At 42.4% G+C, this 14,303-nt stretch overlaps 1 protein-coding gene across 7 annotated transcripts in view; it reads right to left on the reverse strand.

The window, feature by feature from the left end:
* SLC8A1 (solute carrier family 8 member A1) overlaps positions 1-14,303 on the reverse strand; it is a 348,714-nt gene that overhangs the window by 267,200 nt on the left and 67,211 nt on the right. For all 7 annotated transcript variants that reach the window (XM_077335808.1, XM_077335814.1, XM_077335821.1 and 4 more), the window contains exon 2: positions 8,055-9,888. In XM_077335808.1, coding sequence (XP_077191923.1) covers positions 8,055-9,850 — 1,796 coding nt within the window. In that variant the 5' untranslated portion in view covers positions 9,851-9,888. The remainder of the gene's footprint in view (positions 1-8,054; positions 9,889-14,303) is intronic.

The following is a 14,303-nucleotide window of genomic DNA, read 5'->3' on the forward strand; positions in this document are numbered from 1 at the left end:
AGGAAGGTCTGGGATCCTGTACAGAGAAGGCACAAATAAATTACTCAAGATGCCAGCTGGTTTTAGCTTTTTCCCTTGCATTGCAAAGTTGTTTTTTTTTTAAGAACCACTGATTTATAGAAGTTAGGTTTTGCATATGAAGACATTATAAATTGTGCAAAATGCCTTAATTGTTTTAAGTTATACTCAATTAAACAGGGAAGCCATATTTTAATCGATAAGGCTGAGATTTAAGAATACACAAAATATGTTAGTGAAGAAGGAAACAGAAGCTTCAAAAAGAGAACTGATTGTTTCTACTGTTAAATACAGGAAGCATTTTATACAATAGGTTTCAATTTAATTTGATCATGTTACATGTTAGCTAATAAGTGCACTACATTTAAAGTGCTGCAAATCCATCTTGTATCTGACAAAGGGAACTCTGAGGCTCAAAAACTCATACTCCCCAAATCTTGATAGTTTCTAAGGGACTACTGGTCTTGAATCTAGCATAGCCCTTCTACTGCCAACCAGCACAACTACCCTCTGAAACACATCCTTGAGTGCTCATTTGACCAGCAGGACTTTCCATGCAGCAGAGGCTTCAGGCTTGGGATAGTAAGGTTTGAGCATCATCAGAGCTTGAGGCAAGGAACTGGAAGCAATGAACTAGAACAGGGCTCAGATCAACGGCACACCAGATGATCTAAGCAAGCCTCCTTTTCCAGCCCAAGGCTTAAATTGGCTGACAAGGGCTCAAACTGCTCTGGAAGCAGCATCTGGGACTCATCTAGCCAGGCTTAACTGGGTCAGAATCCTGCAAAGGATCACACCCACCATGATCTGGGCCATGTGGTGAAGCACAGCCTGCCAGCCAGCCTGGCATTGTGCCTTCAGTGGACCATCAAAGTATGAACTGTCTGTATCTGCCCCTCCTGCTGGTTGAAGGCAGATTCAGGTGAGCTTGTGGACTGAGTCTTGGACTGGTGTTTAGTTGCCCCAGTACCAGAGGGAAGCTCGTTCTGCAGGCTCCCTAAGAGCCAGGTCAATAGAAGATGGGCTGGGGGCATCTGCACTGCAAATATCTTGCAAAGTTTCCTTTTCTCCTCCAGGCCATTTCTCTGGCTCCTCAGGCTTTCTGGAGGCTTCCAAGCTGGAGTGCAGAGCCAGCTCAGTGGGGGTCTCAGCAACTACAGACACATTACTGAAACAGAATCTCTGCTATTGATATTTACAGACTCCAGAGGTTCTGGTTACAATGGATGGGAGCAAAGGAGATGCATACAACACAAACAGAAGTACAGGAAAGATGCACCAGATGGTCCTATTTATTCCACCTTCATAATTCACAGAACAAAGGTCACTCTTTGGAATGTAACGAGAAACAGATTTAATATTGATGAAGGAAATCACAGACAAATACTGATTCAAAGGGCTTAATGAGGAATTTTTATGGATAAAAATGTCAGCTCATTCTAGTTCAAACAAGTCACTTCTAAATCTTACTACAACAAAGAACACAGCCCATTAATTTAAATGGGACCCAACCACAACTTAAGTGAGCCATCACTTGGAGACGCAGACATGTTAAGAATTCAAGCGCTTCCTAAAGTAGAATAAAATTTCCTTTTGATTTCCCAATAATCCTTATTCCCCAATCATCTTTTAAAAAAACCACTGAATTTTTATTATTTCTGTTCAACAACCAATCCACATATGCAGCAGATTACATGGAGCAGCTTTTGTAGACCTGTATCACTTCAAACTGTACTATATTGTATAAATATTTTTTCCTGACTGGAAAACATCTATGTCAGTTGCACTTCCTCCCTCGTTCCCCCACATCTGAGTGTTGCCTGCATGCTCTGTACCATACAGCAAGGCACAATTTAGTGGACACTATATTACATAACTTCATTAATTTCTTAGTTCATTTTTGCTAGAATAACAACATTATAAAGAGAGCTCTATTTGGGATGCTTATTTTGTTAAGAATGTGCATATGTCAATAAACAAATGCATATTCCTAACAAAATAATTTATTAAACAATCTTCTACAACCACACAACTCTGAAATGTATTTAGCTAATGTCCTTCTGTTGACCACCGCAGTTAAATTAACATCAGAACCACACATGACTTATACAAAGGAAACTGGCGTAAGGAAAGCAAGCAAGCAAACTAAAAAAAAAGAAAAGCTTAGAGCAGGAAGCCCTAGTGCTCTCTGACACCTTTCCTGCTAACTGCCAAATGGTTATAGAAGGAAGAAGAGTTGGTTCTTATATGCTGCTTTTCTCTAACAGAAGGAGTCTCAAAGTGGCTTCTTCCCTCCCCGCAACAGGCACCCTGTGAGGTAGGTGGGGCTGAGAGAGCGCCGATATTACTGCTCAGTCAGAACAGATTGATCAGTGCTGTAGAGCAGTGGTCCCCAACCCCCGGGCCACGGCCTGGTGCCGGGCTGTGAAGGCCTCAGCACCGGGCCGCTGCTCCCTCTCCCCGCCCCCCCCCCGCAGTGAGAAGCTCACCAGGCCGCAAGCAAATTGGCAGCCGAAGTGGCCGATTAGCTTGCGGCCCGGCAAGCTTCTTGCTTCGGGGGGGGGGGGGGGAGGAGTGAAGCGTGGCTGCCGGCATGCCGGCGGCGCAAACGCGCATGCGCGGACTTGCGCAGGTCGGTGCATGTGCGTTTGTGCCGGGGCTGCCGCGCATGCGCAGGGCTTGGATCGCTCTCTCCCCCCACCCCATGGCAGTAGTCCGCGGCAACAAAAAGGTTGCGGACCGCTCTTGTGGAGAGCCCAAGGTCACCCAGCTGGCTGCATGTGGGGGAGCGCAGAATCAAGCCCAGCTCACTAGATTAGAAATCTGCGTTCCTTACCACTACACCGCAGACCTTCTGACTGGCTGAGCAGATTAAAAGGTATTCTGTTAAACAGAGTTTCTCTCTGAAATGTTGAAAAGTCACTGGTATTTTGTGATTGGCCCCACCTTTTGCGGCAGCGACCTCCTGCGTCTCAGCCTTCTGTGGGAGTCATTTTGTGATTATGCGCATCACCCTGGGTCAGGAAGCCAAAGGTGCCCACAAGCACAAAAATGTGCAGGACCTCTGGTTTAGGCATTAGTTGCTTCAGTGTTCACAGCAGAAGCTCGTATTTGTATCCAGCCTTTCCTCATGGCTCAAAGTGGCTTACGATAATGCAATAATAATATAAATACTTTGTTGATAAGTTAATATTTCATTATTTATTAAATCCATTTCTAAACCACCTTTCCAATGAGCAAGGTCCCCATGGCAGTTTCATTATAAAGAAAATCACAGATAATAAAAAAGAGATGAACATCAGCATGGTAAAGCAACATGTAATACACAAGAAACTTGTCAGCAAAGTCACCATAAAGCTACCTGCAGTGCCACCAATCAATCAAATTTCAAGGCCTCACGAGAAAAAACGGTCTTCCTTTTGGTCTAGGAAGCCTGCAAAGAGGAAGCCACTTGGGAAAAAGGGGAGGTTGAGAAAGCCTCCCCCAAGATCCCAGCCAGTCAAAGTTCAGCTAGACCTGGATCCCAGCGGAAGGCCCCTTGTGTGTCCCTTGAGTCTCTGGTCGGAAACAGAAAGAAATGATTCTTCATTTTGCATGCTGAATGTATGGTGTAAACCAGCAGTCTGCACTTTACTCCAAAGCTGGGGGGGGGGGGGGGGAAGCAATGCAAAATGTACTATGATGGGTAGGGAAGCCTCTGCAGACATGACGAGGCAACTCATGTAATTGGACCCCGGGGAAATGCATGTTAGAGGCTAAAGAGGGTTGTTTGTAGAAGAACTGAGCACCTATAAGTCTATTGATTTTTATCCGAGAGATCTTGGCTCACAGCACCTTAGAAAATTAGGCCATAGCTATAACCTCTTTGAGTGCTGCTTTATTATTATTTTTAACATCTTCATTCCCTCTTTTAACTGACCATTCCTGTTCTGGCACCTATCTTTCAGAAAAGACTTTCTGTCATTGCTGTGATCCTACACTGATCAATAAAATGTTAGGTTGGGTCCAGACTAAATTTTTCATTAGCAGAAAGAATTTTTGTACCTCCCCACTTCCACTGCAGCCCACTGATCTCCACAAAATGCTGCTCCTGGGAGACAGACCCCTGAGGAATGACCTGGGGAGGGGGTTGCAGCAGGAAGGGGGAATCGATTGCCAGTTTAGTCTGGATCTAACCCACAGAGTACAAGAGTAGAAAATCTGTACCAGGAGGGACCTATGGTTTTTAGTCATTAGTGTCAGGATATGTTTGTGCAAGAGGATACAAACCAGGAAATGTTATACTCAGATCTGCACAAAAATACCACATAGTTACATTATTCTATAAGAGTCTAAAATTAGCTGTGCCTGTGTGAGATCATAGTGAATGAACTAACCCAGTGAACATGCTTCGGGCGCATAAACTGTGTAGAGTCTTCTGGAAATAATGATTTGTTGCTCAGACAAAATTTTTCAAATGGTTATCTAATACTGGAAAGCCAAGCACCAGTTATGCTTTCTTAACTAGAAGGACCAAGACCAGAGGCACACATTTCATGTAATCTGAGTAGTTTGTATACACCTCAGTACTAAAGAGGCTGATCACAACGGGCCACTTTCTCATTTAAAGTACATTCTGAGCTCACCCGGAAATTCTGCAACCAGTAGTTTTATTCATGGAGATAATCTGTATTTAAAAAATTCACCAGCAGATTTTCCATTTGTTTTTGACAGAAATAATTTTTATTTAAGTTATTTCATTTCTAACTCTATCTCACCTTTTTTCCAGAAAATTATACTAAATATAAGATGCCTGGGAATGCTACCCTAAATGTGGTCAGCCCTTGGTTTTAGGACCTGCTGGGGGCTGTATCCTTTGTTTGCAAAGAATTCTGACCGGGAGAGCAGGGGGATTAACCCTTTCCTCCTGGACTGTTTGCCTGAAATGGCCTCATTGGAGCAAAGGTACAGGCACTCTTCATGTTGGCTGTACCTTTGCCCCATCTCACCAGGCCTGCTTCAAGTCAAGTAGATGTTGCATGAGGAGAAAGGGTTAACTCTCCATCTCCTAATGCCAAACTGAATCAAGTTCCTGTATAGCTCTCATTGACACAGAAAAATATGTGAGCTCTGTGCACAGAACTCCCAACATCTCATGTAGTTTAAGCCATTACTCACTTAACTGTGGTAAAACATATCATTAAAATAAAGCTTCCACAGGTTCAGTGGGACAGCTGTTAAAGCCTGAGATTAAAGATTCATGGCTCAAAGGTGCCATTTTGCCTCAGGACACCACGTATCAGTTGTGTTTCGCACATACTTCATTTCATACAACTGCAAAGACGAAATTGTAAAGTATTTGCCAAATACCTGTGACTTTATCATAAATTAATGTATTTTACACCTTAATTTTTTTAGGTACTGTTTTTTTTCCTCTGTTGGCTGGATGATACAAGTTTAATAATACAGGAAAGTTAAAGTTTTAAAATATTTTAACATTCTTTACTACAGCTGTGCTTGTTCATCTTTCTTACACAGGCTTATCTTGCTTTAATTCTCAAGAAAATGAAAGGTAAAATATGCTGCCCAACCCTTTCTTTTGAACCTACCCTTTGAGGTATATACTCATACAGCTTGTGATAATAAGTCCTACGTGTATATACCTCAAAGAGTGTTTCGTCTACACAGGGGAGAAACAAGACTATACCCATCTCCACCCAACTGGATCTGCCTTTCATCAATGCATTATACATAATTCCTCGGATCCAGCCAACATTTTTGCAGTCAGAAGGATTTGTGCCAATGGAGCACAACTTCTCTGCCCGCTACAGCTCAAAATAATCCCAGGAGCAGTATATCAGGGGTCATTTTAGGATGTAATCCAAAATCACACTTTGTGGACAGAAATCCTCCTGCCTGCAGAAATGCATGGTTGGATTCAAGCCAAAGTTTAAAGGGAGCCTAGGCAATATAGGTCAGCCCTATACACACTGAAGTCTCGTCATTTAAATGTTATGGTCAATGTAGGGGCTCAGACGCACGGCAGATGAAATCCGACTTCTGTACTGCTCATAATCACAACCAACTTACGGGATATATGTGACTGGGGTTTCAGCTAACCTTAGGCCAAATATCCTAAAACATGCTGGAGAAAATGTAGGAGAAATAGCTCTTAACTGGCAGTCTTGTTGGTAGGTGCAAATGTTAGTTAGATACACTGAGGGGGAAAAACAACTTACGAAATACCTAATTCCCCAAATGCAATTATTTGGGGTTACAGAGGATCTCATATTTTCCAATTATTTGTAAGGGATTAATAACATTACTGCTTTAGGCTGCAAAAATGCTAATTGATAAACTCTGGAAAACCAAACTCGTATCTGCCATAAATACTTGCTACAATACAGCAAACTTTAATAGCCAAGAAAATAACTCCGCAAATTAAAGTCCTACAGAATTCCTCTTACATAAATAATGACAGTTGACACATACCTTGAAAACGTGCATATCTTGAAAGTATTGGTATTGAAAATGAAATAAATAAACTCATCCCACATAGTAACATCCTATATTGTGACTAATAGATGCAATTATCTTTTGTCAAGCTATAGCAAACTAATGTTCTGAAAAGTCTAGAATAAAAGTTTTTTTTATAAGAAAAACCCACTGCAGCAACACTGCAGCCTTATCAGTCACATATGACAGATGCCAGTGGGAAAGATCAGCATCAACACTGGTGGACCAAAGGAAAAAGCTCAAAATGAAAACTAATTTTGCCCTAGAGGGTTTTTCAAACCCATTTACAGGGAGAAGTACACAAAAGCTAACTACAAACAAACATTCACCCCCCTCCCCCCACACACATACACTCCTTGCTTATTGCAACAAGCTGGCATTCTCCATGGAGGACTTTTCAAAAAAAGACTTTGCATCCTTCAAAATTACCACTATTTCACCGCTACTGTGGTTTTTTCCCTTAAACCTTCCCACAATGCACAACAACAGAAAGCAACTTCACAATATGAACGAGCAAAACCACAAAACAAAAATAGTACTCTAAGAGCCACTGCCCACAGATTCCCTTCAATAGGGGCTACTCTTGCTTGGGAACTCTATATCACCACTGTTAAATGAAGTACTGTTCACAAGGTTTTGCTCATTTCATGAAGAACTTGTTATTGAAAATAGGCTGTGATCCTTCTCCCACACAGGGGGAAATAGGATGGAAATTTTGTGTGTGCGTGTATTGCACTTTTCATCTTAACAGTTCTGTTTTCTTTACAATAAACAAAGGCTGCAATAAGTATTATGTGTGTGTGAGAGAGAGAGAAAGAGAGAGAAAATAATAATAAGAAGAAATTCAGTCTGTAGTCAGAAGAAGCTTATCAGCAATGTTTCCTTTCTAACCATTTTCCCATTTGTAAACTGTCAAACCTGGCTGCCTTGCCTAATTAGACCTTCCCCCACATGGTAAGGTTAACTTGAAAGTGCAGAGTATAAACATTTCATGATGTCACAAAGACTAATGCCAAGACCTTCTGAACTTGCAACTTAACAGCATTTATTAGTCACAGGCTGCCTTCTGCAAAGTGAACAGTGGGACCATCTCAATACAGCTCTAAAAATAAGGACTGCTTTCCTTCATGATGCATTCAGACTTACATTGTGGTTAGAAAGGGATGCCGCACTTTCTGCGCAGAATTCACTCTATGCTAACCTCAGCCTGGCTGCTATTGGAATATCTGAAAAGGGAATAATCACAACGGTGCCCATGCAGCCTTTCAAACATTCACATCTCCAGATTACACTCTCCTGAACACACTCTCTCTATCTCATGCACACATTTCCATGACTTACATGAAATCTGTATGAATTCCTCACAGCCAAAACTCTGAAACCCAAGGGCACAGGTTTTCTGCTATGTTCATGGTTTATGTTCAAGATTATCTGATATTTTATAACAATTTGAGTAACAAGGGCTCTGAATTTAATATTTTTACCAGATATATTAAGAAAAGGACATTTTTATGCTCCCACACAGGTTAAGCAGTACTTACACAATCTCGTCATTCTGAAATTCGAGCTCGCCACAAGTATCTTCAAAGTCTTCTCCACCTCCTTTGGCTGTGCCTTCAATTGTTTTGTAGGGCACAACAACATTTCCTCGAGCTCCGGATGTCCGTAGAACTTTCACTTCCATGGTTCCCACGCTCTCGCTCACGTGAGTGACTGGTTCTTCAAAGGTAAAAATGCCAGCATGGTCGTCATCAAAGATAGTGACAGTGGCAGTAGCAGGAGACCCTAGGCAAGCCACAGGTATGACATGATTCACCTCTAGGACACCATCTTCCGACTCTTCAGGGGAGACCCTCACGTTGCTGAGGTGAACAAGGAAGTTCTCATCTTCCTCAAAGATATCATCATCAATTATGCCAACCCGTATTTCTTTCTGCGTTTCGCCTGGCTTAAATATCACAGTCCCTTCAGTGAACTCATAATCAGAACCTGCATTGGCTGTTCCATCTTCTGTTCTGAAGTCGACAGAGATAGTTTTGGTCAAATCACCCCCTCGGCGGACAATAGTTAGGGCCACTGTGCCACAGTTCTCAAGGCACTGGTAGGTGCATTGATCAAAATAGAGCTTACTGACAGGGTCGTTGTCCGCCACTTCACAGTTGACCTCGTGCATACTGACGGCTTTCCTTGCTTGATCAGCAGCATGTCTCTTCAATATATTGCCAGCTCCAGTCATTAAGCGAGTAGCCTGAATACGGTAAAAGGCTCGGCTCTTTTGCTGCTGGCTGAGAACCTGATAGTTTGCTAGTTCTATCAACTGTTCAACTTCTTTGTCTGGATGCTTTTGTTTCAGCTCTTTAAGAATCCTGGCCATATCTCTCCTTGCTTCTTCATCATCTTGATCCTTTTCGTCTACCTCTAGGACCAGGGTGCCATCCAGGAAACTCTCCACATGGGAATTAACCACCTTCCCATCCATTTCGATATCAGCCTTGGAGACTGGCCTGTCACCTTCATGCTCAATTATCATGCCCCTCTGCTTGCCAGCTCTGTACTTCTTGTAGACATATTTGTAAAACAAAAGCCTTCTGTCAGCAACCCATGCGAAAACAACACAGATAGGGAAGAAGAAAAAGGTGAGCAAGCCTTCCCAGACCTCTACAACCCCAGGAGATATGACTGACAAAATTAGGTAAAGCCATGTGTAGGCAAAAATGCTCCAAGCTGCTGTGACAAAAAACACACGAAGATGCTTTATCTTCCTGATCTCCCCGTCAGGGACAACGTGGACACACAGTGCTATGATGACAAACATGTTAAAGGCAGCGCTTCCGACAATAGTGCTTGGCCCCAGGTCTCCTGCATTGAAGCCATGGCCACACACTTCTATGACAGAAAGGAGGATCTCAGGTGCTGAAGAGCCTAGAGCCATCAGTGTTAAATTGGAAACAGTCTCATTCCAAACTCTGACCGTAGTCTTGGTGGTCTCACCATTAGGCTTCTTGATTGTTATTTCTCTTTCTTGGGATGTAATGACTTCTATGGATGACATGAAGCGGTCGGCTATGATGGATACTCCTAGAAACATATATACCATAGCCACAAAATATACAGTAGCTCTTGCTATTTTATCTCCAAACGAAGGGTCTTGAGGTTGCCATATTGGCAAAATTACCCCTGTCTTGCAAATGTAGGAACCAGTACAAAGTGATTTATTCTTCGGCTCGTCATTTAAATTTTCTGTATGCACTAGGTCCATGTGCAACAGTAAGAGTACAGCGACACTTAAAAAGTAAAGACCACCAGGAAAGGCGGTTGGATTCTTTAATCCCAACATGATTGCTTCGTCTGACTAAATTCAAAATGTTTTCCAACCTGCAGAACACAAAACAGTAAAAATGTGTTATCCAGATGCCGCTTAAGAGAGGTATAAAGTACTATATCAATATGACACACACACTTGCAGAAACTTCCTTGGACAAGCTATTCCCATCAAGTCTAGGTTACAGTTACATTCAGAAATCTTCAGATCTGCTGCTGGCATATAATTTCCAGTTCAGATGTTATTAAAATGAAAATGAATGAAAGAAAAAAGGGTCAGAAACCAGCATTTAAAACCATTTCAGCATGTCTGGTTTAGCATCAATTTTTTAAACTGCAAGTACCTCTTGGACTGCTGAAGTTGCAACTTTTCCTTCCCCCCTAACATTTTCCTATACATTGGTAGAGGTTTTCTGAAGGGCAAATAATTATGATCAGCACTAAAGTTTGGTAAATCTTTCAGCATTTTTTTTAAGGAACAGGCATGTGTACAGATTTTCATTCATATTATCATATGATCATCTATTATACACAAGAAAGGGCAACAAAGAAATCATTTAATTAATGTTATCAAGCTACCTATTGCACTGTGTGGCCTGAGCAAAAGTTTTGAAAGGTATTCACCACTGCTACTCAGCACAGGAGACACCCAGTGACCAATTATGCACAGGGCGGGTAATCTGGGGTGGCGGCAGTAGGGCAGTCCTGATTGCGCATGACGCTGCCATCATCCCAGCCCTGGCCCAGTGCAGCGTCCTGGAAGGCCCATGGTATGTGAATGTGGGAACTCCCATCTTCCCTGAGACACTGTGGGTGACATTTGCAGCCCTCTGGCCCCAGCCTCATGCAGGGACACTGTGGAGCTGGACGGGACGTTCCCCAACCTCCACCTTGGCGGGAGAGCGGCATGCTGCCCCCTGCTATTGTGCAATGGGGGCACCCTGCCCCCGCTCTCCCCCGCTGCCACCGTGCAGTACACCAGGCTCTTCCAGCCCTGGCGTAGTGCGCATTCGCGTGCTATGCCAGGGCAGTCCGCATACGCCGGGGAATTTCCCATTCATGGGATGTGGCGGGGCATACCACCTTGGCATAAGGCCCGGCAACAGTCCGGCATGGCTGCTGCCATGCGTAATGGGTCAGTGTGTGGCTACTGACTACGGGGCTGCTTTACAGGTACCAGACAGTAGATCAAGTATACTGAAAATCAAAAGATATCTAAAGGTATAGAGCTTGGATGGAGCACATGACTGCTGTCACCATCCTTCAGGCTTAACAGAACACAGGATTGGCAATTACTGCAAACAGTACTCAACCCAAATGATCTTGGCTCAAAGCCTGCTAGGAGACTGTAGGTTCAGACTGCATCTAAAAAGAATTTTGACCAGGAAAGAAAAGTACACAATTGAACCATTATTCAAGGGAAGTGTACCTGCCCATGGCAGCAAGTTATCTAGAATGAGGTCTCTGATTTATATCTCCGCCCTATATTACAGATAATGGTTAAAAAAAAACAATCTTACCTTAGCCTAAGTTTAAGAAATGATAATATTTTTGTAATTTCTGGAGCCACTCTGTAACAATATTGTTTGACCACTGAGAAAGGCCAATTAGCTAAAACATGTTTGGTCAGGGTCAATGCTGGCCTATCACTGAGATTAATGTGTGATTTTATTCTGAATTAGGCTGTTACTTGGGCCTATATTTGTTTTTATTGCATTTTTAATAGATACATGTATGGTAATATTCAAATTTATACACAGAACTATTGGACCCTTATATTCTGATTTCCTTATCTTTTTGGTTCTTAATTCTTTTTGGGTTAAGTTATCACACACAGACTTTGTCTTTTGTTGTGTCTGTTAGGGGTGTGCAGACACCCTGCCCCGATAATTTTGGGGTTCAGATACATTGAATTTTAAATGTTGGTATTTCTCAATATTCCTGATACCTAATACTGGGATCGTATTCAGATTCAGTAAATATCCATTATAGCCTATGGGGACCATTGTAGTCAATTTTGCAGCACAGCTGCTGATGGCTCTCTTCAACCCACCCACTCCAATTTGAAAAATATTGCACTAGGAGGTCCAATTCTATAGTCCTTCCCCCAAAGAAGATACCCCCATCTTGCATTGCAGGAAAAGTTATTCGAGCCTTAAAGGGAATGTGGTCCCTTTAAAATTTAAATGCTTTTTGCAAGCTGCAGCATAGTGTGAACGAACTCTGAATGAATTTGAAGGGCTCACAGTCCCTTTAAATGCCTTCTCCAAGCAGAGTGTTCAATCTGAAGACATTTAAAGGGACTGAGAGCCATTTAAATGCACTTCAACTGCAGCTATCTAGTGGTCCCAAAAAAATCCAAACATTTTTGGGATTTTTCAGGTCCAGCCATTTTGGATAGCAAAAAAAAATCAAAATCAAAATCACTATACAGTTGAATTAATACCCCTCCAAAAATACCAATAAGATGGGCTAGCTACAAGGAACACACATTACTCATTTTGATCTCTATTTTGATAACTTGGCAATGCTAAGAATACTAAGGCATTGGACTACCTCACTCCTTTTCCTGAGCTTGATGGTCACTGATGTTCATGCCACACATCATATAAGGAAGGCTTGTTCAGCAAAAGGAGACAGTTCATTTCCTTCTTTCTACCATAGGATGAGGTTTTAGCAGATGCTATCTTTGGTGTCCATTAATCATGCAAACAGCTTGCAGAAAATGTAGCTTTGGTAGACAGGTTTTGCTGATGGGCTCAAATCCACAGAGGAGAAGAGGAGAGAGCAAGGCTAGCAACTTGCCGCCTGTCCACAGAGTGACTTTTTATCCACATCAGGAATGACTATGGCAGTTTATCAAAGACATCAAGAGAATCATATTCTCTTTCAAGGGATAAAGTCATTGTTGGGGAAAGTTCTGCTACAATTATCTTTCAGTGCATCTCTTGGGTGGTCATGTTTATATTATTATACTTTTCTATTGCAATGTGTTGCTTATATAAGTCACTTGGGATCTGAAAAAGGTGCAATATAAATATTTTAAATAAATAAATGCTGACTCTAGCTAAAGATCAAAACAAATTAAATCCTTATGGAATCTACTCAGTGTTTTTCAACTGCTAATATAAATTGCCCAAATTGCCCAATGCCCAAACTGCAGGAACCCAGTTTGGATTTGGGCCATGTAAGAGGGAGGGTGCTTAACTTCCTTCTCTTGTGTGGTACTGCCAATTAAAACTTATTCCCCTCCCACATATGGCATTTAACTCTCAAAAGGGGAGGAAACAGCCCTTATTTTCCCCTTCCAAGGTCTATACCAGCTTGGGGGCAAATTTTGATTGACAAAAGCACATGGCAAGGGAAGAGTTAAACCCCCTCACCCACGTGGTCCTAAGAAAAACCAAACCCTTGTATAGTTTTGATTAGCATTTTCAGAACTCTGTTGATTGAGAAACTCAGGCATGTGGAACTAGTTTATTATTAATCTCTTAGCAAGATTTGTATGCTGCTTTTCTGCCGAATCAGGCCCACCAAGGCAGCTAATTGCTAAAAGAAAGGACTGTAAAGCATATAATACAAACAATTAAATACAAAACAGAGGTAAACATGGAAGAGTACATGGAACAGTGATTAAAATATGGGGGTGGGAAGGAGGCATCTTTGAGGAAATACCAGATGTTTTTAAAAGTCTTCCCATGCTGAGGGAAGACAGCAACAGAAGGGAACAGATTAATATTCTGGTGACATGACTGACATTTGTCAGAACATGAATCACCTGAGCCAGGGCCCCAGTGCAGATGGGTAGGTTTGTATGGGAGTGAGCAGTCCTTCACGTATGCTGGTTCCAAACTGCCTATGTCTTTAAAAGTCAACAACAGCACTTTGATTTGGGCCCATAAACAAAATGGGAACCAGTGTAGATGAGCCAAGATTGAACTGATATGGATTAGGATATCCCTGAAGATTTAGAAATGGAGCCTAGGAAATGCAGGGACCTCAGTAAGGTATAATACCATACAGTCAACCTTCCAAAGTAGCCTGGGGAAGATCTCTGCAGTCTGGAGATCAGCAGTAATTCTGGGAAATCTCCAATGCCCAACTGGTAGTGGGCAACCCTATGGTACCTATGACCCAATGCAGTCAGCTTGCTGACTCAGACATTATGTACTGACTGAAGTTTCTGGACACTTTTCAGAGCAGCCCTTCCCATTTATATCCCACCCATCTCCTTAATGGGAACCCAAAGTAGTTTACATTGTTCTCTCCTCGTTCACCCATTCTACCCTAATCAGAAGAGCCTCTTGTGGTGCAGAGTGGTAAGGCAGCAGACATGCAGTCTGAAAGCTCGGCCCATGAGGCTGGGAGTTCAATCCCAGCAGGCTCAAGGTTGACTCAGCCTTCCATCCTTCTGAGGTTGGTAAAATGGGTACCCAGCTTGCTGGGGGGTAAATGGTAATGACACTGGC

This window comes from Paroedura picta, chromosome 1 (assembly GCF_049243985.1).
Source record: "Paroedura picta isolate Pp20150507F chromosome 1, Ppicta_v3.0, whole genome shotgun sequence".
In the NCBI taxonomy this organism is placed as follows: Eukaryota; Metazoa; Chordata; class Lepidosauria; order Squamata; family Gekkonidae; genus Paroedura; species Paroedura picta.